Source organism: Acipenser ruthenus, chromosome 6 (assembly GCF_902713425.1).
Source record: "Acipenser ruthenus chromosome 6, fAciRut3.2 maternal haplotype, whole genome shotgun sequence".
In the NCBI taxonomy this organism is placed as follows: domain Eukaryota; kingdom Metazoa; phylum Chordata; class Actinopteri; order Acipenseriformes; family Acipenseridae; genus Acipenser; species Acipenser ruthenus.
In genome coordinates, this window is record NC_081194.1 from 53652973 (window position 1) to 53680245 (window position 27273).

Genomic DNA, 27273 nt, shown 5'->3' on the forward strand with positions numbered 1-27273 from the left:
GACAATATCAGGTCGAAGATTAGTGGTGGCAATCTCCGGTGGGAAAATAAGCCGTTGTCCAACATCTGCCAGCATTTTACAGTTTCTAACAGCTTCCAGTTGTCCTAGATGAGTCCTAACTTAGCAACACACATACTATCCTATACTACTGAATGGTTTAAAATTGTGATTAGATCATGATTATTTAGTGTCTTGGTCACTGGGTTATATTGCAGCAACGAAAAACTCAATTTACACTATGAATAATCTTTGAATCTACTAAAGGCTTAGCCACTCATGACTTAATAGTCTTGATCTGTGAGCCATTGTTAAATACGGAAATTATACCACTGAATACTGTAAAATACTGTATTTGTAAACAATGTAAAAAATATATTATGTATTTACTTTACCATGGAATATATTGAAGCAATAACTACAGAGTGCATTGAGTGTAGGATAACAGTATTAATATAATCCAAGTTTTTATTCTAGCGAGGTAGACGTTTGTCTAGTACACTCAAAGACTCTTATGACAAGTGCTTTGATCTTTTTTTAGGTCCTTTATTTTAATATAAAAAAAGAGATTCCAGTTTTCAATTAATCATATAACAGCTAAAACAGTATTTATATATGTAGTATTAAGCATTTTTTTAACAGTATCAAATGTTTGTACTACCTTAGCATCCTTACATTAATTTCATTAAGGATTGAATATTCTGTGTATTATGCAAAGTGTGTCCTTACTGATTGAAGCGCTTTAAACCACACAGACAGCCTGATAAATGAGAGCAATTATCGAGCTGAGTATTTCAGATGACTTTATAAATAATAGAACACTTCCACTTGGAACAACCATAGGGGGTTATAGATATGAAGTTAAACATTATAATAAGTTGGAAAATTACTGTTGCATTTACAGTAAGCCAGACACTCAAAATAAAATATTAATTATTGTAATTTAATTCAGCAAGTGCTAAATAAAATAAAAAAAAATGTAGAGCTGGCACAATAAATCAAGCAAGAAATTACACAGTAAACAATGCCTGTGTGCAAATTAGATACTGTTTATCGATCCTTGTGACTGGACATGCTCTGTCGCTGGATCCTCCATATATGAGTATCGCTGCGGGAGCCAAGCAACTGATTGACAGGGAGGCTCAGTCAGAGTATAACTTAAGTAAAACTGATTTGATAGTTTAAGAACATACTGCTACTGTTCTACAAAACAATTTCATTGTGATAGTCCCATATTAGTTTTGTCCAAATTACTGAAGGTACAAATGGGAGTCCATGGTTCCTGGAGAAGATTATGTTAATACAGTAGTCTCCGGCTAAAAGAACACCCCTCAGAAAGCAAGCAAAGCGTCCTCTTAGTCGTAGTGTTCTCTAAGATGGAGTTGACCACCAGACACAATATGAATCAATAAATAAATAAATATGTATTACAATGGGAAAAATCTGTTTTACCATAAGGCTACTGTATATCTGAAGGTGAGAGGATTCACTGTCATTAACATTACAGCAGGGTTCACTTTGAAGAGATTATTTACTGCAGTTTTCATTTATTAAGGGCCATGTATCATTCAAGGAATAATTCCTTTCTAAAATAACAGAATGGGCATTTTTTCTTTCATTTCTAGAGTCCATAATAACTCTTCCCTTCTAATTAGGAACATGAGATACTAGTCTGGCACTATCCCAAATTGAAGTGTGATTTGTTTTCATTGAGCATTCAGCTAAATGGATTTGAGAGCTTAATTTCACTTAGTTCCCAGAGAGAAGAATAGGTTACCTGGTAGTACAAACTGCATAATAATAACTTATGCAAAAGAATGTCCTATCAAATTGGATATGCTGTTCTCTAAATATATTAAAAAATGATATTCTGTATTACATATATTAGGTACCATCAGCAGCTCCTTTTTCCTGATATTGATTCTCTCAATAACTTGTGCTAAAGAATGTACTAACCTAGTTTCATCACAAATTCATAAGCGGTTCTATATATATATATATATATATATATATATATATATATATATATATATATATATATATATATATGTAAAACTTAGTGTGACGCAGGTACTAGTTTCTCCACTATATTCCCGTAGCCAGGGAGATGCACTGTCAGCAGGGGATAATAACATATTGTTATTTTCTAGAATATTTTCTTCTACTGATAGATTTAAAATACTGTACTTGTCATACATTCATAATTCATTCCATCAAATGAACATCAGAATAACAACTACTCTACTGAAATTAATATGAAATTGACATTATTATTTAAAAGTGTTACCAAAAAGGAGATTCTGACTAATAACCAAACCACAACTGTGGAGTCTGTTTTAATGATGTAGACCTATACAATACCTGTAAGCTCTTAACAACAACACTCTAATGATGACAGCTGCATATCTTTATAACGGCCTACGTGCTCTGTGACATGTTTCTATTGTTTTCTATTGTATTTATTTAATTATTGGGGTCTATAAAACACACCTGAAAACACCAGCAATGTTTATTTACTGTAGAGTTTGAGAGCCGGAACACCAACCAGTTTAGGAAACTATTTTTTTTATTTGCAAGTAGTTACATCGTTTTATACACAGATACCTCGTTTCCACGAACCTGGGGGTGCGTGCGAGAATGTGTAACAAAACTGAAAAAATGTAGGTAAACCATCAAAGAACTCTGTGGGAGGATTTTAAAATTAAAATGTTGATAAAAAACATGTTGAGAATATAACATCCAAAAGAAACTCAATACTGCCGTTAGGAACATAAAAGTGTCACTTTATCTCACTAGCCTACAGGAATAGAAATAAATGTTTCCCAGTGCTGTGAAGGAGAAAAAAGAAACGCATTTCGGCCATTCACAAGGCTTGATATTTCTATTCTGTTTTCGGTGATTTTCATTTTTTGTTCAATAGTTCAATAATTCATACATTTTCTGTAAATAAGATCAATAATTAAATTAAATTAAATTAAATTAAAACAAAATGTTATTGTGAAAGAATGTTTCTGCAAAATCAATGTGAATTTACAATATAACTTAATATTGTTGTGAGTGGTAATGTAAATCTTCTACAGTGTGCATTATGTTGCTTGTATGATTTTTTTCCCCCATAAGTGTTTTTAATATAAAAAAAATTAAAAACCATCGATTAAAAAACAAAAAACAAAAAAAAAATACAATTCAACATATCCATCTTGACGTCTTTGGTACCATGTGTTACCATGGTTACCATTGTATGTATTGCGTCATTTCTGTTATCTACACAGATTTATATATTTCATGGGGACAACTTTGCATGCTTCCATTACTGTGCTGTTTAAGTACCATGCTGACATGGTATGGAAATAGTAATAATCCAGTGATCTAGTTCAGCAAGATGGACCTGTTGGAAAGAAAGTACACAACAGTATTTATTGAATTAAAATGTCTGTGGTTGAAGTCCCTCTCCAAACAGTATATGGTGGCTTAAAAGGTGTAGGTACTATATTCTTAAATTGGTAATTAAATGATTCCATATATTTTAGCTGTTGTGCACGTTCATTTGCTATGTACAGTAGATCTCACAATGCAGTGAAATCTGAGGAAAGGGGCTGAGCCATATCCTTAAAATTACAGCATGGCTCCAATATATTTTCATATGCTGTCTTTGCTAGGCAGAATGTTCCTTTCACCTGTCACAGTGATGCCGCAAAATGTTAAGTTGAGTTCTAACTGGACTCTCTGTTTCCATCAAAGAAAGCATGGAATCTAATAAGTACTACAGACCAACATGGAGTAGAGAGCTGCTCTATGTTTTAAAGTATTAGTGAATAAGTGATGTTGCTAAGAACAGTTTGAAAATAGACTGCAACTTAAAGTAAAAAGTGACTAAGGGTGGACTGTAATTCCCTCATCTTTTGGCTTTGGCCATTAGGATCTCTCACTTTTCTGTCATTTGTTATTCATTGTATTTATTCCTCTGACATGATTATTGTATTAATTGTAACTAAAAAAAAGAGAACGGCATTACTATGTAATTACTATTCCTAAATCTTTATTGACTAATTCTGGCATCATTAATTAGTTAATGATACCCAGAGGTAGGGTTTTTAAAGCTGTGTTGGTTTCAGAATCACTTTCATGCATTGCAGCACTATTAATAATGTGCTGATGCATTAAATACTTTCTAAACAGCAAGATTCAAAGCTATGATTTTGGGCTACACAGAGTTAAGGAAGCTACACATCAGACACGATGCAACAAGCGAAAAAGTGCAGCGATGTGACAAAATGAATATACTTTTGATAAGTATCTTTCACAACAAAGGTGACATGACAGACAACGCGGGGGGCAACACCATGGTGACACTGGAGCGACGCGAAATAAATGGAATCCTGTTTTTTTATTTTGTTTGGCGACAACTAGGGAATTGACCAATCAGAGAACAGCTTCAATGCACAGTGTCCACCAGGGTGAAGCAGTATACAAAATGATAGAAGGAAAAAAATCCCCTGGAAAAATCCCCTGAGCTTTATGACTAAGATCATCGCAATAGATACAGAGATGAAAGATAATATATTGGAGTCTATTTTGAAGGAATTGGATGTCTGGTATGTATGATTTATTGCCATATATGTTGAAATAGCGTCATAATTTCCACATCATGTTGACGAATAGGTACCAGTCTTGATCATAGTTTTGTCAATAGCCATTTTTTATAGTTTTATAGATCTGGCAGTTTTCAAGTCTTTCGCATCGTGTCGCTTGTCGTATCTTGTGGCCCAATGAAAAATAGCATCGCGTCTGGTGTGTAGCAGCCTTTACACTTGCTGATGAGATGTGTTTATCTTTGTAATTTTTTCAAATAAAGAAATATAGACTGAAATGTTCTGAGATTACTCGGGGAAGTCTGCTTTTAAATGCCAGAGATTGTATTGATATTGTGCCATAAGCATTTCTTAATACAAGATTTGCAATGTGATTACAGGAGATCCAGAAATGTACTTTTGTCACAGTAAGATGATGATTCTACAATTTGTCCCTGGATTTTAACACATTTTAACAAATAGTATAATGCTAATTGGGTGAGTATGTCAGTACAAATATATACAGAAATTTGTGATGTGTGACTTACGCTTCCACTACTTTATAATCCCTTTGCAGAGGATAGCATTCCTGTTGGGGGGTGATAACAACCAATTAATCAGTTACCATATTCTATGCCCTGGTCAGAATATGATCAAAATACACTAATTTAAAAATATGAAGAATGTCAAATTTTTAAAAACAAAGCAGATTTAGAAAAATAAATAAATAAAAAACAATTAAGAATAGGGAGCCTGGTTTCAACACATTGAGGGTGTGTGAGGGGTTAATAAATCAAAAAGTAAACCAAATAATGTGAAGGGGTTAAAGTATAAATAGTAGAAACGCAAAGCCTTCAGAAAGAATATAGAGCGTAACCGAAGAAATCAAGGAAATGACAAACCACAAAAGCAAGAGAAAGAGTGAGTATACAGAGGGAATACCAATGAGTTACTGAGGGGATTTCATGAGGTTGGCATGCTGAGGAAAAAGGCATCAGATTATTCATAGCTACTCCTGCTGATACTGTGTAGAATCATCCAGGTATATGTTCCAGTAATTAATTAATAATGGCCCAAACAACTTAGCTGAAAGCAGAATCAGTTCTCTTTTGTAAAATGTAATATTTCAATGTCAAAGGCCTATGTTGAAAGACAATATAAAATGTTGAAAATGTTGAAAATGTTGAAAGACAATATAAAAAAGAAGACAGACAAGAAGAAAATGCCCACAGTATCTTAAGATAATGCTCTTTTTATTAGTGAATTCTCAGATTTGTATTCTCTTTTTTGTCCGAGTGCAGGTAACGTTCTTGTTACATTGATGTTGATTCCCCTCCTTCTCTTCTGATCCAGGACTTACTGTTTCTTGTGGTTCTTTGGGTTGTATTCAATCTTTTTACCTCTGTTACTCATTCTCACGGTCATATATTAGAACTTCTGATTTCTCAGGGTTTAGATTTGACTCATTTAACTGTCACTAATGTTGTAATTTCTGATCACATTTTGTTTTACTGTAGATTTGAATCTAATCTAATCCTGATCATTGTGAGGAGTTTGCTTTGTATTTCAGCAGCAAAATAGATACCATAAGGGGGTCATTTCCATCAACACATTTCGCTCCTGATATGTACATATTGTCTGACTCCTTTGCCTCTGTTTTTTCAATTTCTTCACCTATTTCTCTTTTAGATACACATAGGTTGATTAATAAGGCCAGAACTTCTTCTTGTGTTATTGATCCATGGCCTACTAGTGTTGTTACATTTTGTGTAGATACCCTGTCCCCCTCTATTCTTAATATAATTAACATGTCACTTTTTGAGGGTTTTGTCCAATTCTAAAAAAAATATCGCTTGACCTGACAATGGCGGGTAATTTTCGACCAATATCAAATCTTCCTTTTTTGGCTAAATTGCTTGAACGAGTTGTTGCTGACCAATTACTCACACATCTTTCACAAAATAATATATTGTCAAAATGTCAGCCTGGTTTTAGAATCGCACACAGCACTGAAACTGCTATAGTTAGGATTGTAAATGATCGCCTTCTGAATGCTGATGATGGTGCTCTTTCAGTATTGTTTCTTTTAGATCTTACTACCACCTTTGATACTATTGACCACCGGATTATGCTGAAGCGTCTTGAAAATCTGGTGAATGTAAGGGGGACGGCTCTTGATGAGTTCCGTTCATATTTATCAGGTCGTTATCAATACGTGTCCTATGCTGGTCATAATTCTACAAATACTCTCCTTGTTCATGGGAGTCCCACAGGGTTCCGTCCTTGGTCCTCTTTTTTTAACATTTATATGCTGTCACTGGGTGATATTATTCGAAAGCATGGGGTTCAGTTCCATTCTTATGCAGATGATACACTGTAGTTGTCAGCAACAACTTGTTCAAGCAATTTAGCCTGGTTTGGTTTCTCTTCTCTTCTCTTCTCTTCTCTTCTCTTCTCTTCTCTTCTCTTCTCTTCTCTTCTCTTCTCTGCTTTGCTCCTTGCCCTGGGTTCGACTCGCACAAGTGGAGAGACTGCTCCTTTTATACACCTGTGGTTGGGCTTAACTGATTGTTTATTTTAGCAGGGATAGTATTAACCCTATCCCTGCCAAACCGGAATAACAATAAATAATACATTTTATACAGGGCTTGCACCCTGTCAAAATTATATAAAAATGATATATTTAAACACATCTGTTTTATCGTCTTTAGCCCTTGGTGCTTGTTGTGTGGAGGCATTTTACAGATAGAATACCTAAGTATGTACCACAAAAATAAATACAGTATGTAATTGACAAATATTACATTGAAATATAATGACCTATGAATTCATGCTAGTACAGTATTATTATTGATACTGTACTAGTATTAACATACATGCAGCGTTTTGTAAACGGCGAAGGATTTATTCGTTTTGATAATTCTAAATGCTTCTACCTTTGAGTTGTCTGAGGATAGATATAGCTCATATCCAATGCAAATAAGAAATATAAACGGAAAATAGGCAGAATGGAAAATAATAATTGCTGTGTCACTTTAATTTTCACTTGATCTGTTTTGTGTGTTGGTGTTTTTATACTGTTTTGATGTCTAAAAAGTGCACTTCACTTATAATGCCAAAAGTTCACATTAGGAAGCATTAGGATATCTCAAAGATATGCTAAATTCAGCAGGATATAGGGAACTTACATAAATAAATGCTCAATATGACGATTTACTTTATGACGGCATTCACATGGAAATAAAGAACCATATTTACTAGGATGTCAAAAACCATATAGAATTACCTGATTTCATCCATTTCCTTAGAATAAATCAATAAAGAAATGAATGAAGCTCATCTTTTGCATGGCAGATTGATTAGATGAAACAACAGGTCTGTAATTCTGCCTCTTGTGACTCAGAAGTCACCAGCCATCACTGGTACAGAACAGGATATAATTATTTTGTTGGTGATTTATTTACGTTTAATAAATTAAGTGGATAGGATGTCCTTGCTTTTTGTCTGCCTTTCTCCTGACTTAACAACTTTATTTAGAAAATATTGTTTGCAAAGTATGTTAGCAGGGTCCGATTTGACTGGGGCGTGTCCCTGGCTCTGCTTTTTCAATTTTCATCCACGGTAGTGAAAATAGATTTTGTATTGACAATATCCTTCTGCTGGAAAATGTCATGTATACAGATGATATTCAAACAATTTGCATATAGTATGTCAATTCTGTTTACGTACGTACTGTGTCACTCAGTTTTTAGTTAGGCAAAAGCTGTTTGTAGCATTATTATTATTATTATTATTATTATTATTATTATTATTATTATTAAAAATAATAATAATAATAATAATAATAATAATAATAATAATAATAATAATACAACTTGTTGAACGACAATAACATTTGCATGGTGGCAGATGTTACCATATTAGTTATGTATCAACGTGATGTATCTTTACATCTAAATGCTATGTTAATACTGTATACAGTGCATTAGAATAAACGATGGGCTACTGTTTTATTTTCTCTGCTGGCTAATGGAGAAAATGTGTTTAACAGCCCATGGGAGGCTGTGTGGTCCAGTGGTTAAAGAAATGGGCTTATAACCAGGAGGTCCCCCGGTTCAAATCCCACCTCAGCCACTGACTCATTGTGTGACCCTGAGCAAGTCACTTAACTTCCTTGTGCTCTGTCTTTTGGGTGAGACGTAGCTGTAAGTGACTCTGCAGCTGATGCATAGTTCACACACCCTAGTCTCTGTAAGTCACCTTGGATAAAGGCATCTGCTAAATAAACAAATAATAATAATAATTGGGGTAACATGTTAAGAATATATGAAAAGTGTGGTCAGTCAGAATACAATATTATTATTATTATTATTTATTTCTTAGCAGACGCCCTTATCCAGGGCGACTTACAATTGTTACAAGATATCACATTATACATTATTTCACATTATACAGATGTCACATTATTTTTACATACAATTACCATTTATACAGTTGCACTTTGCATTTGTTATAGTTTGCATTTTGAATGACCATCAAAATCTAATTCATGAAGCTCAATGGATTCAAAACAAATAAAGTGACCCGTCAAAAAGATGCACCATTAATGTTGAGATCCTGAGACGTTTTCTTAGGATCTTGACAACGGAATGTCAAAATCCTGAGACAAATGAGGGGTGTACTGGAAAACCTTATACAATAACTCACAATTTCAGATTCACTTTCACTATGATCAAAAACTCTTTCTGGAAAATTAAAAAAAAGTTGCAGTCTTAGATAATCCACAAGCATTTCAATTTTCAGAAAATTATATTTGATTTGAAATGTTTCCAAATTATATTTGTTTTTTTATTTAACCTTTCCTATTGATCTTGTCTTAACAATTTTTATTTTAAATCAGTTTTGTTTCATTGTGAATATTTAAGACTAGAAGGTATTTCAGATAAGACGGTGTTTCAAGGAGTATATGAAATGTCCAAAAAAAAGTGGGAGTTTGCACCTTGTTGGTGTTCTCGCAAGTCTTTTTAAAGGGAGAGGCAGTATTTTGTGTTACAGACGCCAACAGCAAAAATCCATTGCCAAAAATATTTTCAGATGTTCGTATTCACTAGAAATGACAAAAATGCCTTGCACTTATTTACCGCCTCACCAGACGTTGCGTGACAGTTTCCAAAAACGGCAAATGAAAAAGAGTTTTGTGTGATATGAAAGTGATATTTAAAAGTTTTAGACAGCAAAAAGTAAACAAACACTCTATGGAATGCCATCTGGGTCAAAAGTGTGTTGTGCTGCTTTAGAATGAGTCAGAATCTCATGGGACAGAGAAAAGGCAAGCGCGTAATTCTGAAATGCCTCGCTGAAAGAGTGCCCAACTTACTGGAAATATATATTATTTACTTTTTGTTGAGACTCTCTGTTATGTGGAATAAAACAAGTTTTTTCACCTTCATTTTACAACGCCATTTCCACATTTGTTTTATTTGAATTTTTCAAAGTTCATTTTCAGTTTTTGTTTGCTTGTTCAGCTACAAAAAGGCACAAGTAAACCTCATTTTATTACTTTATGAAAACGTGTCTATGGCCAATGTTTACTGTGAAGAAATGACAATGGAAAGGAATGAAAAAAAAGTAAAAAAATAAATAAAATGTGTTGTCAACTTTATGTACTATTTCTTTTGGGAATAAACAAAACAACGTTTAACTTGAACTGCTATTTGGCATCCTTTGTTCTGCAGTTAATTCACGGGTAAAGGAAGGCCTACACAACCTATTCTTTACTCCTGGGATATTTTTCTACTTTAACTTGTTGCATATTGTAACGTAATGTTGCTGTAAAATAAAGGCACGGGCCATGCCCCCCTGCCCCTGCTGCTATGTTGGCTCTGCCTGTGTTCTGACCAATATAATGGCTTTCATTACTTTTTGAAAACGAACAAATAGCTGAAAGAATATATAAATTATGAGTGAATATCCGAACATGAAAATCCTGTGTTTGTCCCAGCAATAACAACTGTGTTACAAGCGACATCATAATTCTCTGTACAACAACTACAACAACTACAAGCAAGATTTTGCTCTGCTCCATTTTGTGTACGCTAATATGCTCCTCACTTGCTCTTGTGCAAAAATGTACTATTTTCAATTGATTCCTGCCTGGTTTTGCTCTGGAGCACTCAATCAAATATGCATGTAATCATTCCTATGGTAATGAAGGACACACTTTTTTAAATTCTCTTTGCTCTGCCAAACAGGAACAAACAGGAATATTAATGAAAATAGGTTGAAAGCAAAAAATAAAAAATACACCGGAAAGCAAAAACACTTCAAGTAATTCAGCTTTTTGAAAATATCGACCTCTCTAATGCTTTGTGGAAGTAGCATGTGGTTTAATGGTTATTTTTAACAACCAGTATGTTACAATAACATATATGGGACCATACAAGAGGTTTAAAGCCAAATGCACTCTTTCTTTTATGAATTATCATTTTAAAAAGTACCATATCTGAGGGCTCTCTGGCTGATGATAGTCTGGGCAATTTCAAACGAAAAGCATTTGGTACACTGAACAAAAAGGACTGAATAATTATTTGTATTCAATAGTTTACTTATTTAATTTACAAATGTTATATTAAATATTTTGAGAAGTTTCCATGTTTTAACAAAACATCCCAGCTTCCCCCTAACATCCTGAAGGAGCTAATTTTGGAAATTAAATTAATGCATTTAAAAGTGCAGTTTGTAACTGTATCTATTGAATAGAAAGCCATTGTGAACAGTCCAAACTGATTTACATTGATAATCCTGTTTTATAGCTTGCTCCTCATTTTACACCACCATAAAGTAGGTGTAAAATAGTGCAGTAAATTGACTCTTTTGCTCTTCTTTTAAGATTGAAAATTGGACCTCAGACCTGAGATAATGAGATGCACAGGAGCAAAAACTGATATTCTTGACGCCCTTACTCTATTGGTACATTTACACTTACAGCTCGGACCTGAGTTGTCTTAGGGTTGATCAGATTAAAATATTCTTATCATCTGAGCCACCCCATTTACACTTGAGCACAGACCTAAACTAGCTTGGCTCCATATGCGTGCGCATAGCCCCTGAACTATAGTGCGTGCCCGATAACATCATATCGAACACACCTTGCGAGAAGACATTTCCCCTCCCCAAAACACAGAGGCGAAAGTGTAGTTATGGCTTTCTGCATATGGTATTTATCATGTAACAGATTATTGATTAATACGTTTTTCATAATGTTTAGATTGTGCTTCAGTGTGCTTTTATAGTTAAGTTGTTTTAATGTGTTTACTAATTCAGTTGCTTTAATATGCTTTTATAGTAAGTTTCTATACAGTATTGTGTAAGTTTCAAGTTCTTTCATTTCCCATCGGCAACGCCAGCAACGTGCAGTTTTGCATAGCCTAACACGACTGAGCTAAACGGCAAAAGAAGACAGTGTGAGATGGGGGAGAGGAACTGAAAGACAAGATGGATGAGCCCTGCTATGTACAACGTGGTATGCAATGCATCATGGACAAAGCGCAACCCCCCCCCCCCCCCCACAAAACCGAACATAATGATATGTATCAAAATATAACCACAGGTTATGTTTGTAGATAAGTGTGAAAAATAATATTCTTGACAATAAAGTTTTGTGGCAACTAAACCATGTTTAAATGTTTTTTCCCATTATAGCACAAATATAAAAATCTGTTTGTATTTTGAAATCCTCTACCTCTGTCAAATATATTTTTGGTTCTGTTGTCCGAGTAACAATCCCAGCTTCCTGTTGCTTTTGTCTGTGCCTGTTTGACACTGACAATGGGGGAGTTGACCACAAACAACTGCTGGGACTGCTGAGTTCACAGTAGAGCAAAAAGCAGACAAAAGCTGTCGCACAGCCCCCCCCCCCCCCCCCCCCGCAGCAGGACACTTTTAGGACGGTTAGACCAAAGACAGCTGTGTTTACACTACAAAAAGGCCTCAAAGCCAACTTAAAAATGGCTAGCGAAAATGGGGTTAGGGTACTGAGACAGTATCTAGACAGATAATCAGTTGCCTTTTCATCTGCTATTGTCTAGAATCAGCCACCATCCTGACATTTTTGAAGGGTCCTATTAGGCTCTGTATGATTGATTGGCACAAGGAGGCTGTTCAGTGTTATTGTATACCTTTTTTTTAAATTATATTTTAGATGTTAACATTACAGCTTGAAAGTCGATCTCTGTAAGCAAGTTAAAAAAAGTTGTAACGACTGTCAGTAACACTGCACATCCTCTGCCATTGCTGCTTACCAAATCAGAGTAATTATAAGCCTCACGATAATCAACATGATGTAGGCCTACATCCAAAAATGTAAGTGTGACAGACAGACGCCCCCACAAACACCCTCTGATATTGTTAATAACTTTAATAAGCTTTCCTCAGCAAGTTGCATCATAACTGGATAGCGATTAGATCAAGCAGCTATGTACATACGGGCATATTGTACATTCAACTATATCCCCAGCGGGTAATAATAAAAGGTAAAATTCGTCATCACTGAGTTAAATAAAAAAAAGCTTCAACCAGATAGCTCTATTTCATACATTGTTGTCCATATGATCTACAGTATTATGGACCATGGCTGATTGACTGATTGTATGAAATGGTTAACGAAAACAAAGAATTAGTGAGGAAAAACATTAACACAAAGAAGTTCAATTATGGTTTCACACAGAACTACTGCATTACATTTTCTGTTTATTAAGCCACAGTTACACCAAAGACCTTTTGCTTGACCAATTTATCCATTTTGGAGGGATAGGTATAAATGGTCACCTGTTAAGGAGAAACTTGTCCGGATAATAGAAGAGTAACAATGACAGATGCACTGAATAGTACTGTAGTCACAACCAGCTGGATGCCCTGAAGCCGTCCTTGCAAAAAGGACAAGCAAGGTTGAACGACTGTGATATGTGCAATGTGCTCACAAAACAACTGAGAAATGGAAGAAACAACAGCAAATTCCATACAGCAAAGAGACAAATGGGCTCTATTCACAGGGTCAGCAACGACCCAAGTTCACCTGCCTTGTTGTGTACATGTCTCCTTATTAAAACGAGTCTCTTACAAATAGTCACGTTTCAATATATGTTGTTAATTTTCTTAATATATGAACATTTTATTTGGATTATTGAACATTGTTAAGGCTACGATTTTGTCATGGAAATCGTGAATTTGAACAAGATTTGAACAAAATCTTGGAAATGGATGTAAAAACACATTTGATTAGGCACTTCCTTTATTTACTTTAAAAAATGCAGTTTGTCATGCACTGAAAATATAAATCTGCGAGTATCTGTAAATTGTTTGGTTGCGTATGCAGGCAGCATTTACATGTAGCTATGTAATCAGTAAATGATATTTGTATTTTGTAGCTGAGCGAGCAAACATGTAATACCCCTTCTCCACTGACACATCCGAGGGTCGGTACAGTACGGGTACGGGTGGTTCTCCACTGGCTATTTGTCAAGCCGAGCGAGAATCAAACTGTGAAACTCCAGCTCACACGACATCTGAATCTGGCTGCGAGCCAAGCAGAGCTAGGGACTGTTAAGGATTTTCGTCATTACGTTGTGTCAGTCAGTACACTCCACAAAGACAAACAACAAACAACATGAGGGGCAGCGATTTGATGAGAGAAAAGTACAGCCTTGGGATGCTGAGGAAGTGCACGCTTTAGTTCTCTGTGGGCAGACAGAAGTGTTCAGGAAGATCTGGAGTCGTGCGTCATAAATGAGAATGTTTATGCCCGAATTTTTGACGATTTGAAGCAAATGGGCATAAACTGCAGGTACGGTACACTTAACTTACACACTCAAAAACACAAAATTCTACCAAATTTCTTATCCTGACCTTTATTATATTAATTTAAAGAAAAAAAAATGCAGAAAAGAAAAAAAAAAATTCTAAACTTATTTACAAAAATATAGTAAAACAAAATACAGCTGTACCATACATACAACTATGGCTCAACTTCTGTTTTTAAGCACCCAAACAAAAGACAACTCTAGAAAAAACAACAACTATCCTTAAAGGGGATATCTTTGACAAATCAGATTTTTAAAACCTTCTTTTTTCCCCTTCAACAGATCTAAATGAACTTTATTAAGTCGATATAATCAGTAAAATGTGTGGATTATAAATACATTTCTAAATATCTTTACAAAATATAGCGATACAAGATACAGCTGTACTGTTGGTCCATTAATTTTAAAATATATACCATTTCATTTTGAACACAGTAATAAAAACAATTATTTGACATGCACATTTATAAGGGCAGCTGGCTCTTTGAACTAATATATATATATATATATATATATATATATATATATATATATACAGCTCTGGAAAAAATTAAGAGACCACTTCAAAATTATCAGTTTCTCTGGTTTTACTATTTATAGGTATGTGTTTGGGGAAAATGAACATTTTTGTCTTATTCTATAAACTACTGACAACATTTCTCCCAAATTACAAATAAAAATATTGTCATTTAGAGCATTTATTTGCAGAAAATGACAACTGGTCAAAATAACAAAAAAGATGCAGTGTTGTCAGACCTCGAATAATGCAAAGAAAATAAGTTCATATTCATTTTTAAACAACACAATACTAATGTTTTAACTTAGGAAGAGTTCAGAAATCAATATTTGGTGGAATAACCCTGATTTTCAAGCATAGCTTTCATGCGTCTTGGCATGCTCTCCACCAGTCTTTCACATTGATGTTGGGTGACTTTATGCCACTCCTGGCGTAAAAATTCAAGCAGCTCGGCTTTGTTTGATGGCTTGTGACCATCCATCTTCCTCTTGATCACATTCCAGAGGTTTTCAATGGGGTTCAGGTCTGGAGATTGGGCTGGCCATGACAGGGTCTTGATCTGGTGGTCCTCCATCCACACCTTGATTGACCTGGCTGTGTGGCATGGAGCATTGTCCTACTGGAAAAACCAATCCTCAGAGTTGGGGAACATTGTCAGAGCAGAAGGAAGCAAGTTTTCTTCCAGGACAACCTTGTACTTGGCTTGATTCATGCCAAAGCTGCCCGATTCCAGCCTTGCTGAAGCACCCCCAGATCATCACCGATCCTCCACCACATTTCACAGTGGGTGTGAGACACTGTGGCTTGTAGGCCTCTCCAGGTCTCCGTCTAACCATTAGATGACCAGGTGTTGGGCAAAGCTGAAAATTGGACTCACCTGGGGGTGCTTCAGCAAGGCTGGAATCGGGCAGATTTGTCTTTGTGAAGGACGCATGAATCAAGCCAAGTACAAGGTTGTCCTGGAAGAAAACTTGCTTCCTTCTGCTCTGACAATGTTCCCCAACTCTGAGGATTGGTTTTTCCAGCAGGACAATGCTCCATGCCACACAGCTAGGTCAATCAAGGTGTGGATGGAGGACCACCAGATCAAGACCCTGTCATGGCCAGCCCAATCTCCAGACCTGAACCCCATTGAAAACCTCTGGAATGTGATCAAGAGGAAGATGGATGGTCACAAGCCATCAAAAAAAGCAGAGCTGCTTGAATTTTTGTGCCAGGAGTGGCATAAAGTCACCCAACATCAATGTGAAAGACTGGTGGAGAGCATGCCAAGACGCATGAAAGCTGTGCTTGAAAATCAGGGTTATTCCACCAAATATTGATTTCTGAACTCTTCCTAAGTTAAAACATTAGTATTGTGTTGTTTAAAAATGAATATGAACTTATTTTCTTTGCATTATTCGAGGTCTGACAACACTGCATCTTTTTTGTTATTTTGACCAGTTGTCATTTTCTGCAAATAAATGCTCTAAATGACAATATTTTTATTTGTAATTTGGGAGAAATGTTGTCAGTAGTTTATAGAATAAAACAAAAATGTTCATTTTCCCCAAACACATACCTATAAATAGTAAAACCAGAGAAACTGATAATTTTGAAGTGGTCTCTTAATTTTTTCCAGAGCTGTATATATATATTAAACACAAAAAACTAGGTTTACCTTAACGGTAAGAGCAACTGTCAGGTAAGGCTGCCACTGTGTCCTTAACTGACCCATGGTATGACAAGGCTTTCCAGCACACACTGTTTAACTGGTACAGTAGGTGGGTTCACTTCACACAACGTGTGTAGTCACCACTGGGTAGATCAGGTGAGGTCTAAAACTAGAACAACCATGGTTGTTTTCATGTTGTCATATAATTATATGTGAATTGGAAAAGCTAATTAGAATAGTTGGAATATTAACACATCTGGAGTAAGACAAGTTATTTATTGTGTACTTTTCCAAGTATACAAATATTTACAACTGTCATAACTAATCCATGAACTTTGTAGATCTTTCTTATTCATTTATAACAGTGACTCTTCTAAACTTCTAAAGGATATTTATTAGGCTGTTTAAGAGAACTTTTGAATCCTCAGCAGCCCACTGGTGACTACACATGTTGTCTGAAGTGAACCCACCTACTGTACCAGTTAAGCAGTGTGTGCTGGAAAGCCTTGTTAGAGCATGGGTCAGGTAAGGGCACAGTGGCGAAATGGTAGAGAAAACATACCCCTGAAAATTGAGTTTAAACAAGGCTCTGGTAGCCGCTCTTACCTATAACGGCGCTATTGCGCTGTTATAATATATGTTAAATAAGTACATTTACACCAGACGCGTAGTACAGTATTCTAAAAAAAAACAACAAAAAAAGAATGTTACGTTGATGTCAAAGGACCTTTACTAAGTTTTGTAATCTAGAGTAGCATTTAAACTTATCAGCAGTCAAAAACATTAGTCTTTATATTATTGATTTTGGTGTACTATTTAAAAGCTCATGTGTATGCTGATGTAGCTAAAACTACATTATTTCGTGACCTTTCTGTGAAATGTACTAAAAATCACTGTGCCAAAATCGTAGCCTTAAACATTGTTGACTGTAACTTCTCTGTCAAAAATATAAATAAAAAAATATAAAAACAAATGATAAATAAAAACGAATGAAAAATAAATAGAACTTCCATTTGCTATAGGTCTCAATCACTTGTCATAACTCACTCCAATGGTCTAGCAACAATGAGACTATGTGATCTACAGCAAAAGTACGATATATATCTCAGTCAAGCTTGGCAGAACCACATGATACGCAGGCCTTTCCTTTATCTATTGACTTGAAATGGAATGATATTACATTTAAAGGGCTGATAATCTCTAATTTAAGTATTTACATTTCTTTGAAGAAAACATTCCAGAATGAGTACTGATTCACTTCAAATCCCATGATCAAAGCACACAGCATTTTTAATCCCACGTTTTTTAAATCATTCAGATAAAAAATGATTTAATATAAACCATCAAGTGCTTACAGTACATTTCATTGACGTGCCCTTTCTATGAAACAGTATTAATGAGCTGAACAAGACTCTGCTAATCTGCCTGATTGTTCTTTTACTAGTATGTAACACCATTCCAATTAAAAATTACAAAAATTCTAAATTCCTTTGGAGGGATAGGAATAATTATATTCTACAGATAACTATGTTTGAAAATCACCCCACACGATTCTTATGCTAAAAAGAGAAAAATAATAAAATGTTTGCTATAAACATGATCTTTGGTGTGACATATAGGGCCTATTCTGTCAATAAAAAGGTATTCCCCATCTTTTCTTGAGCAGTTATAATGACTCCTGAGATCATGTCACTGAACACACTCTCTAATCCTGCTCAACGGTTACATGAAACCAGAAAGCAGACAGGGAGAGCAGATTCACAGCACCTGCACACTAGGATTTCTTATGCACAGGTGTTTCCCTTTTGTTATGTCACTCTATTGAAATCCAGTTCAGCTACCTAGATTTAAAGGAAATGATGTTACAGTAATGTAAAACTCAACTATTAATGTGTAACAGGGCGATGTTACATACGTGGGCCATCACTGAATATTATTATTAATTTCTTAGTAGACGCCCTTATCCAGGGCGACTTACAATTATATCACATTATTTTTTACACACAATTACGCATTTATACAGTTGGGTTTTTACTGGAGCAATCTAGGTAAAGTACCTTGCTCTAGGGTACAGCAGCAGGCAGACACAGAGCATTGGGTTTTGACACGCCGCACAGGCGCGCAGATTTAATTTCAACACAAGCGCTGACACTAGGGTACCACCAGTGGTAGCCCTAGTGTCACATTTAATACACAAACCAAAGCAAAACAAAGCTAAAAATAAGTTTACCACACAAATGGTGAGTGTAAGTCCCACTAAAAGGCATATCCCGCTCCAGGATCCTATTACGCTATGCAAACCCTCTGTACACTGTCTGGGATCAACATCCCCTAAACTGACCTACTTCTGGGCTCCCAGAGTCCCGGCATTCTCACGGCGACTCCTGCCTCTTCACACAGTATTTTTGGCTTGGCAATGCCTTTACGAGCACCGTCTTGGATTGGAAGGGTTTCATGTAGTAGTTCCTACAGAGCGGACACTCTCCTACACAAGCTTTTGCCCAGTGCCCAGCAATGGCCATGCAGTACCCACAAGCTGTGGTGCAGATGTTTTTTGAGCTTCGTGCAGCCTTCCCAGGCACGCCCCCCCCCCTAGCCAATCAGGACCTCCCGATCAGCTCAGCGCTGGGCAAGCCCACCTGCTCAATTAGTTGCTTAGCAACACATCTCCTGTTGTGCATCCCAGCTGCTTCCATAAAGGCACACATACACTCAAGAACCAGCAACAGGGTCTCCCTGTCACAGGCAGTTACACTAATAAAGCCAGCGTTCAATATAAAATATGTCATTAAACAGGTAGTAACAAGTTATGACACACCCCACAATAACATTCATTGTAACCAATACAAACATAGTGTATAGTTAGGAATAACTAGATAACTACATATCAACTAACACAGAACAATCATTTCAGTAACAGCAATACATTGAACTGTATTGAATTCTTTAGGAGCAATCTGTTTACTCGGGCATAACATCTTTAAGATGAAGTACTTTCTCTGACTGTCCTTAGTCTCATACACTTCATAGCCTCTCACAGGGACAAAGGCTGCCTATTAACCTTAGCACTGTCCTTCCACAAATAACATATGACAATAAGATGTTGCTCGCTTTGACAGTTCCAATAAAAATGTTTAAAAAAAGCTGCAACATTTGGGATAAATTATTGCCAACAGAGTGGCTGCAGTGACTGTACAAGGTGAAGAAGTCTGATATATTGTTCCAGTACTGTAATTAATAATTAATTTACAAAAAAAGAGGGTGGACAACAGAGCAGTCATTCTCAATAAGCTGTGATCTTGCTGCAGTTATGTTACTTTATTTAATAACTTGAAGTCTAGCAAAGGTACATGGGTTCTATAATAAACGGTTCAATTAATACAAATAAATCCAGCAACTGCTGGTGGTCTTGTGACTAGCAAGAGTTGGGAATTGGAATAAATATTTGCTGGTTTTCTACTGAATGTCTCGGAACATAAAGAGGGGTGCAGGTTTACAGAAATTAGATACATTTAGGATTTTGGACATTTAGGATTGTATCAGCTCCTTTGCCAGCATTAAGTCTCTCGGACAGTATGAGCAGTTGTGAGAACCAGAAAAATACCATATAGTATCAAACCACGAAAGCCCAATGCTGGTCATTGAGGGAATTTCCAACTGGGTACTTATTCCAATCAAGGTATTACTGAAGCTGTCTCCATTCCTGTGCCGTGAAAAATGATCACCACTTACATTTTACAAAACCTTCACAGTAATATTATTTAACTTGCAATGAATCTAGCCACAGTACTGCAATAACCAGTTTAAAAGGGGACAAGGTTTATAAGTAATATTTTGTCAGCATTTTTGAGGATCACACACTGTATTAGAAAACATACATCAGTGTTGTTCTAAACTGGCTCTTTTCCCAGGATAATTACAAGCTACCTGCACTGTTGCTATGGCAGTTGATTGCAGCTTCCTTTGCTGTTGCTGTACTTCTCAGCAGTCAACATGATGCAACGGTTTTCTTTGTGGAGTATAAACAGAAACTGAGATGAAGTTGCAGAGCTTCACTTTAGTCAGATCATTCCAAGTCCAAATTGAATTCAAGGCAAGTTTAGACTTGATTAAGCTCTGAACTGGACATTGAGCAACCTGTATTTTCAGCGGACTCGTTCCTTTTCATACAATGCAAGCTCACCATTAGGGGGTTTGACTCCTCAAGATTATATACAGCAGAAAGCAATAGAAGAGACTAAAATTGAGTAATCTCTTGACATCACCACTGCTGGTCATCACTGCTCATCTCCTTTTGTCTCTTTATATTACATTTGGAATAAAGTCTGCTTCTTCAATACCAGACTAAATATGAACAGAGTGGTTACATACCAGATGTACAGTGTTGCCTTTTTTAACCTATCTGACACTATCACTCTCATCTGCCCTATTTATGGATGAATAAAACACTCGTCAAAATATATTTCAAATTATGGCCAGTGTGCTGCTGTGAAGCACAGCACCTGACAGCTCATTTTCAGTCACAGAGAGATTTTAAATGTCTTTCAACACCCTGCCAGCCAGCACACACACAAACCCTCACACAAACACACATATGTGTACCTGTGTGGAGTTCTTCAGCCAGACAGGTGGTTCTGATTATCACTGCACTGGCTTGTGTAACAGTTTACCTTGTCCATCCATGTAACTCGTATTTTTATAATGATCTTCAAAGAGGGGCTACACTACACCTTAAGCATACATTATTTGGAATAAGAAAACTAGGCACTAGAGTACATTTTAGGTTGTAGTACTTAATTATCAGTATGTAGGCTTACTCCAGACAGTTAAGTGTCAAATATTTCTTTTAATTAATATTCCCATTGGATACAACATCCCTAACATGCCATAAAGTACACATGTATTATCCAAGGATTTATTATGTTTATGCTAATGCTAAAAGTGTAACAGAAAAAAAAAGGAACAGATTAAAAAGTAACTTTATATCGACAAGATGGCAAGATCTCATTATTCAAAAAGCACAACCACAAAGTGAGAGAATAAAAAGGTGGTGTGCTCTATATAGCAAAATTAAAAATGGTCCCATTCACGCTTGATTGCTAAATCTAATTAACACTTGATTATGCGACAAAATAAAAATTACACATTAAAAAAAAAAAAAAAAAAGAATAACAATCTAGAATTGTCTGAATCAAAACGAAGTCCTATTCCTTACCTGATAATGTCATCGTTGTGTCCCAGGAAAAACTTCTGGGTGTGTTCTCTTGTGTTGTAGACCACACCGACCCCAGCCACGAAGTAAACCACTTCCTTTCCTGTGGTGTAATACAGGTTATTGCGGCACTGGTGGCCCCTGTACCCGTAAACCCACTCCAATCTTAGCTGGCAACGGGGAGCTGTCCGATCCGCCATGATGATGATATCTGACAAATTGTAATATACAGTATGTATTTTTTTAACTCTTAAGAATGCTTTTACAAAGAGAGGGCTCTGACGAATTAACAATACTTGTCCCTAGCGCTGTTCTTAAAATGACAGAAATACGCTCGCAATGTTGTATTTTCTTCGCATCAGTAAAATAGTGTTAATACAGACATTTTTCCAATGGTGCAAACGTTAATCCAACATTAAACAGTGGTCAATATTTACATCCGTATGGAATGGCATTCAACTTAGTCACTTCTGGTTCTATGTTATAAAATTACACTAGACTATGTACATTCATTCAAGCAGTCCCTGGCTGTTGTGAATTAACTTTTTTCTGCTGCTAATAATTATTTGCAATGTATTTACTTCATTATTAAACCAACGTCCTCCTACAGATCGACCTGTGTTAAAAGTATTTTTAGTAATGCTTCTCTCTAATTCAAATAGTTGCATATTTAATGCAACATATACAAAAATAAATAAAACAAATGGTTGTGGAATAACTGGAAGAATGTAATCCTCAAACTAATCCTCTAGCCTATCATAAAACATCATTACTATCGTATACATATAGTTTCCACAGATGCACTACAGCATATTTTAACCTACGAAACATACAAGAAATAGGCCAAACGCAATGTTAGGCTGCCATTCATAAATCTGATACTGCAAGTAAAACCTCAGTGATGATGACAACAACGAACAAGTGAGATGTCCATGCAAAGCAACCGCCGGAGAAACCTGCCTTCTCTCAACTAGATCGTGCTCCTGCCAACGAAGACGCTCCAAAATGCAATATTTGTGTTAACTTCGTTCTAATGCAAAATAACGAAATAGCTTCCAACCACAGTCTCTCTCAGCGCTTGTCCCCTCCTTAATCCTCATCTCAAAACGGTTGGTTAGGAGGAGAAGGACTCTGGACTGTAAATTGCCATTGCGCGCAGAATAATAATAACCGGTCCTAGAAAAAAAAAGCACAGAAGGCTTATTCTGAGAAACACGTCAAAGAAGAATTTTAACGTGGTCCATATCAGTCAAACGGTAGTGAAGTTAATATTTTTACGTAACGCTTTCGGGAATAGAGGCTCTGGTTTCTAGGCGAAAGCAGTACTTGGTTACCACGATGCCATGATGGCCGCCCCTGCCGCCGCCAGTTGGGCGAAGAGCGGCAGGCCGCTGAGGATAATGGGAATTGTAGTGTTTAATGGTCAGTTTTTGAATGGATTCGAATAGCAATGCTATTTGAAAAAACAACAATTACCAACGCCCACGGCTTGAGCGTTGTCCAAGGTACTTAACCAAGGAAACCAACCGAAGTTACATGAGACACTAGTTTGTTTGTAGTTTTTACAATTAGTGGAAGCGACTTGCTGAGAAGAAAGAGTGAATTGCGAGTATATCAAACAAGATTAATTGCAGTTTTATTCCCTCATTCTAATAAGTGAAGTCTGAACTAAAATCTGAAGACTATTGCAGAAAATACTTTTCTGTAAATATTTATATGGAAAAAAACAACTCATCGTAATCTATAAAAAAAACTTAATATTACTGGTAACACGGCTAGGTGATATTGATTTAGCAAAAAAATATGATTAATAACAGATTTTAGCGTTTTCACATTCTGAATATGTCTTTACAAAAAAGATTGCATCTAAACCTTCTATTATGCCTGAAGATAGCATTTCTAGCACAGGCTGTTCATGTAATATTACCATCTCTAGTATGTTTAAGAGATTAAAGTATGAGGTCATTAACTGCCTAAAAGGAAGTCATTCTGAAAATAAATGTTTCATTTTGTCTGTTCATTCAGTACAAATTAAACACTCAACTAAAAGCCCTGAAGAAATGTAATTACATTTGCATAACATTGCACTATGGATGACATCCCAATGATGGAGGAGGGTTCTTGGTTTCCATTTGCATAAAACGATGACTCCTTTAGGTGTTGGGTAATTCCTAAAATTATTATGCCATTCCCCCCCCCCCCCCCCCCCCCCCTTTAAATCAGCTCTTTCCCTCTGTAATTTGCTGATTTTTTGGTGTATTATTATAATGCATGTGCTGTTCACTTGTAGGGTCACCAGACCTACAATAACAATTTGACAAATCATGCATGGGATTAATAATTGTAATGTGTCTGGGCTATAAATAGTTTTCAGAGGGCATTGCTAAATCTTCATTTTTGTTGTCATGACAAATGATTTAGAGCAGAAAAATACTTGCACATTTGAATTCACTAGCTGTCAAGCTTGAAGGTGATGTGCCAGCAAACCTGGGTAACAGTGTTAATTCACCTGTTATTTTTGTCTCAAGTGTCAATAGATAGTATTTATGTTCTGCTGCTTTTTTGAAGCACCAAGGTTTAAACTATGCAGAGGGGATGACTGTTGTAAGATCCTAAGTGTGTCTGAGAGATATGGCTCTATAACTCAAGTGTGTGATGCATGGAACAGTCTACTTCTATACCCATCTTGCTGTCTTTTTAAGCATGTCCAATTTGGAGAAGCTGCTCTCAGAAGCTAAGCAAGGTTGAGCGGTGACAGTACTTGGAAACATGTAGACTACAAACTCTAGAGGGAGACTCTCTGCTGCTCCCACCTCCACCACAAGAGGGAGACTGGCTGTTGCTTCTGCCTCCACCGCTAGAGTGAGATTACCTGTTGCTCCCGCCTCTGCCTGCAGAATTGCTGCCTCTTCCTTGGCCATCGCCTCCGAGGGTCTGCTGCTGCCATCGCCTCCCGAGGGTCCGCTGCTGCCCTACTCACCACCGCCCGGTGATGCTCACTCAGCCTTTTCACTGATAGCCTTGCTTTTGCTGGAGGAGCCAGCATTGCCACTGGCAGAATTTCTGATGGAGGAGCCAGCCATTCTGCTGACAGCATTGCCTTTACTGGAGAAGCCAGCATTACCTCTGCCAGTGTTGGCATTAGAGGATGGCCACCCAACGTGGCCACCACCCATGGACCCATTGTTGTCCCTGTTCCTGGGACTTTTGGAACTTTAAAGGGTGGAGGTGGCCATTGGGGCCAGGTGTGCTTTGCACAGGGGGGGTGGGTGGGGGCGGGGAGTATGTGGCAGAGCAAGAGCCCTGCCTGTAAATAGTGTAGGTGTTTGTTTGTGTTTTGGTGGGGGTTGGCAGGGATGGGGTTAATTCCGGTCCCTGCCAAAAACATGTGAGAATGTGGCTGTTCCTAAAGGAATAATTGGTGCTAATTGGGAACAGCCACATGCTATAAAAAAGAGAACCAGCCTTCCCAAACGTGCTGATTCATGAACGCTGTTCACCTAGATGCATTAAAACAGACATAAATACTCTTGACTTTCTATTGTTATTTGAATATGAAATAGCATTGCTCTGTGTACCCCTGTGCCCCAGCACTGTTCCACTACTTGTTATAGGGTAGTGTATGAATGGTATGTGAGAATGCAGTGCTATAATGTGCTGTAAGCATCCTATGTTCTATCATATTAGCAATGTTCCGGATTAAAGAAACAAGTCTGTGGGTTACTGCAGTGATGTCTATATGGATTGCCTCTGTGAGAGTGTGGGAAGAGTACAAGGGGTTTTCTCATCTAAATTAATAACATGCTTCTGAGCAGATTTCAGAAAAGATTTGTCAAATGCTACTAGTCCCAAGAAACTAGTTCGCCCGACCTAACCATTTTATACCATCTCCGAGTTCAAGATTAATTTTCACCAGTAAAGGTTTTCCTCTTCCTGCAAACCCTGAGCAACCAGAAAACCTGCAAATGTATCTACATATTTCACAGTTCACAAATGTATCCATACATTGAGAAAGACTTCTAGTTGAAACATTTGTCTTTGAGTGTTTATTATGTTTGACGTTGAGTGTTTAGTAATTATAGATGATATATCTCGACAATCGCTTATCCGATTGTCATGAAACTTGTTATTCACATTACTGATCAAATCAGATTATAGACATAGTTTCTGGTCATATACATCTGTATGTCACACATTTTTGCATGCATCTGGTTTTAAATTGTACTTCACCATTTTAATCCATGTAGTTGAATTTGAGTCCTGCATTCCTAAAACCCACCATTTCTATAAACACCTTAAAACAAACAGATTATTTGCTTGGAAAATGCCAAATAACAGAATGGCATATTTGCAATATAACAGTGCTAGGATGCTTAACTTAAGCATACTACTAGAAATATACAATGCTTGTGTTTCATTCCTTTATATAGTGGCTTGTATCGTATTGGCAGTATGTTTAACAATCATTGCATGATAGTTCCAGATGGAATGAAATGGCACCAGATCAACATTTGCTTTTACTTAGCAGCTGTTGAGGTACCATGCATTTTTAACAAATCACACAGCTTGGGAGGCACTAAACATGTACAACGCCAACATCATGTGTCAGATCTCCATATTCAAATGACCTGCCAATGATCACTGAAGAGCACCATGAACCTGTTGGATCATTCTGTTGATATTGTTAGGGTGGCTGTTTATAAGGAGAGGTTATACTAAATAAGACACAGCTTTTTCTATTATGAAGGGATATAGTATACGTATATATAGCAATGTAGACTCTGACTAATCCGAACACCAGTAGTCCTGATCGGTAATCTGAACCAAATAATCCAAAACGCATCCTGATAGAAGTTGTAGAAATTAAACTTTAATATAATAATTGTATGATAAATGTGTAGAACATTTACAGGGGGCTCATTTTTTTTATATATAAAAATGGTTCATACTATTTTTGTGTTACATAAGTATCAAAGATACCTGGGCATCCAATGGGCATCCAATGGGTTCCTATTGGGGCTGCACAAGCTTTTTAGTTTCTGATCTGGGAATAAGCCAGATCACAGACACACTCAATTCCAGCTATAGAGATTCGAGCATTTCATGGGACCTTGGGTAAAATAATGAAAGTTACACCATTTCCAGGGAAGGATTATTGCACAGTCAAAGCCGACTGATAACATTTCCCATTGCACACCCTGAAAAATGCATTTGGACAGGTTCCAGATTTTTGCAATACATTACTGGTACATCTAGTGGCGCAGGAACTAGGGTAGCATCCCTGGGATTGAAGTGTTGTGTACCTGCTTCCATCATATACAGGGGTTACAGTTTTGTTCAATGGCTTTCAGCACTCCCACTATAAAAATGGTTCCAGTGCCACTGGGTACATCAGACAAAGCAAACACGAAGCTTAACACAAAGGCTACTTAAAATAAAAAAATAAAAAATCAGACTGTGTTGAT

General features: G+C 36.6%; 1 protein-coding gene across 5 annotated transcripts in view; it reads right to left on the bottom strand.

Moving 5' to 3' along the window:
- LOC117411466 (echinoderm microtubule-associated protein-like 6) overlaps window positions 1-23134 on the bottom strand; it is a 115743-nt gene extending 92609 nt beyond the window's left edge. For 2 of the 5 annotated variants that reach the window (XM_034019045.3, XM_034019044.3), the window contains exons 1-2: window positions 22769-23124; window positions 21812-22019 (exon numbers count right to left, since the gene is read on the bottom strand). In XM_034019045.3, coding sequence (XP_033874936.2) covers window positions 21812-22008 — 197 coding nt within the window. In that variant the 5' untranslated portion in view covers window positions 22009-22019; window positions 22769-23124. Of the gene's footprint in view, window positions 1-21811; window positions 22721-22768 lie in introns of those variants that run through there. The other 3 variants (XM_059025508.1, XM_059025509.1, XM_059025507.1) reach the window with 3 other exon arrangements.
- Window positions 23135-27273: the final 4139 nt, after the last annotated feature.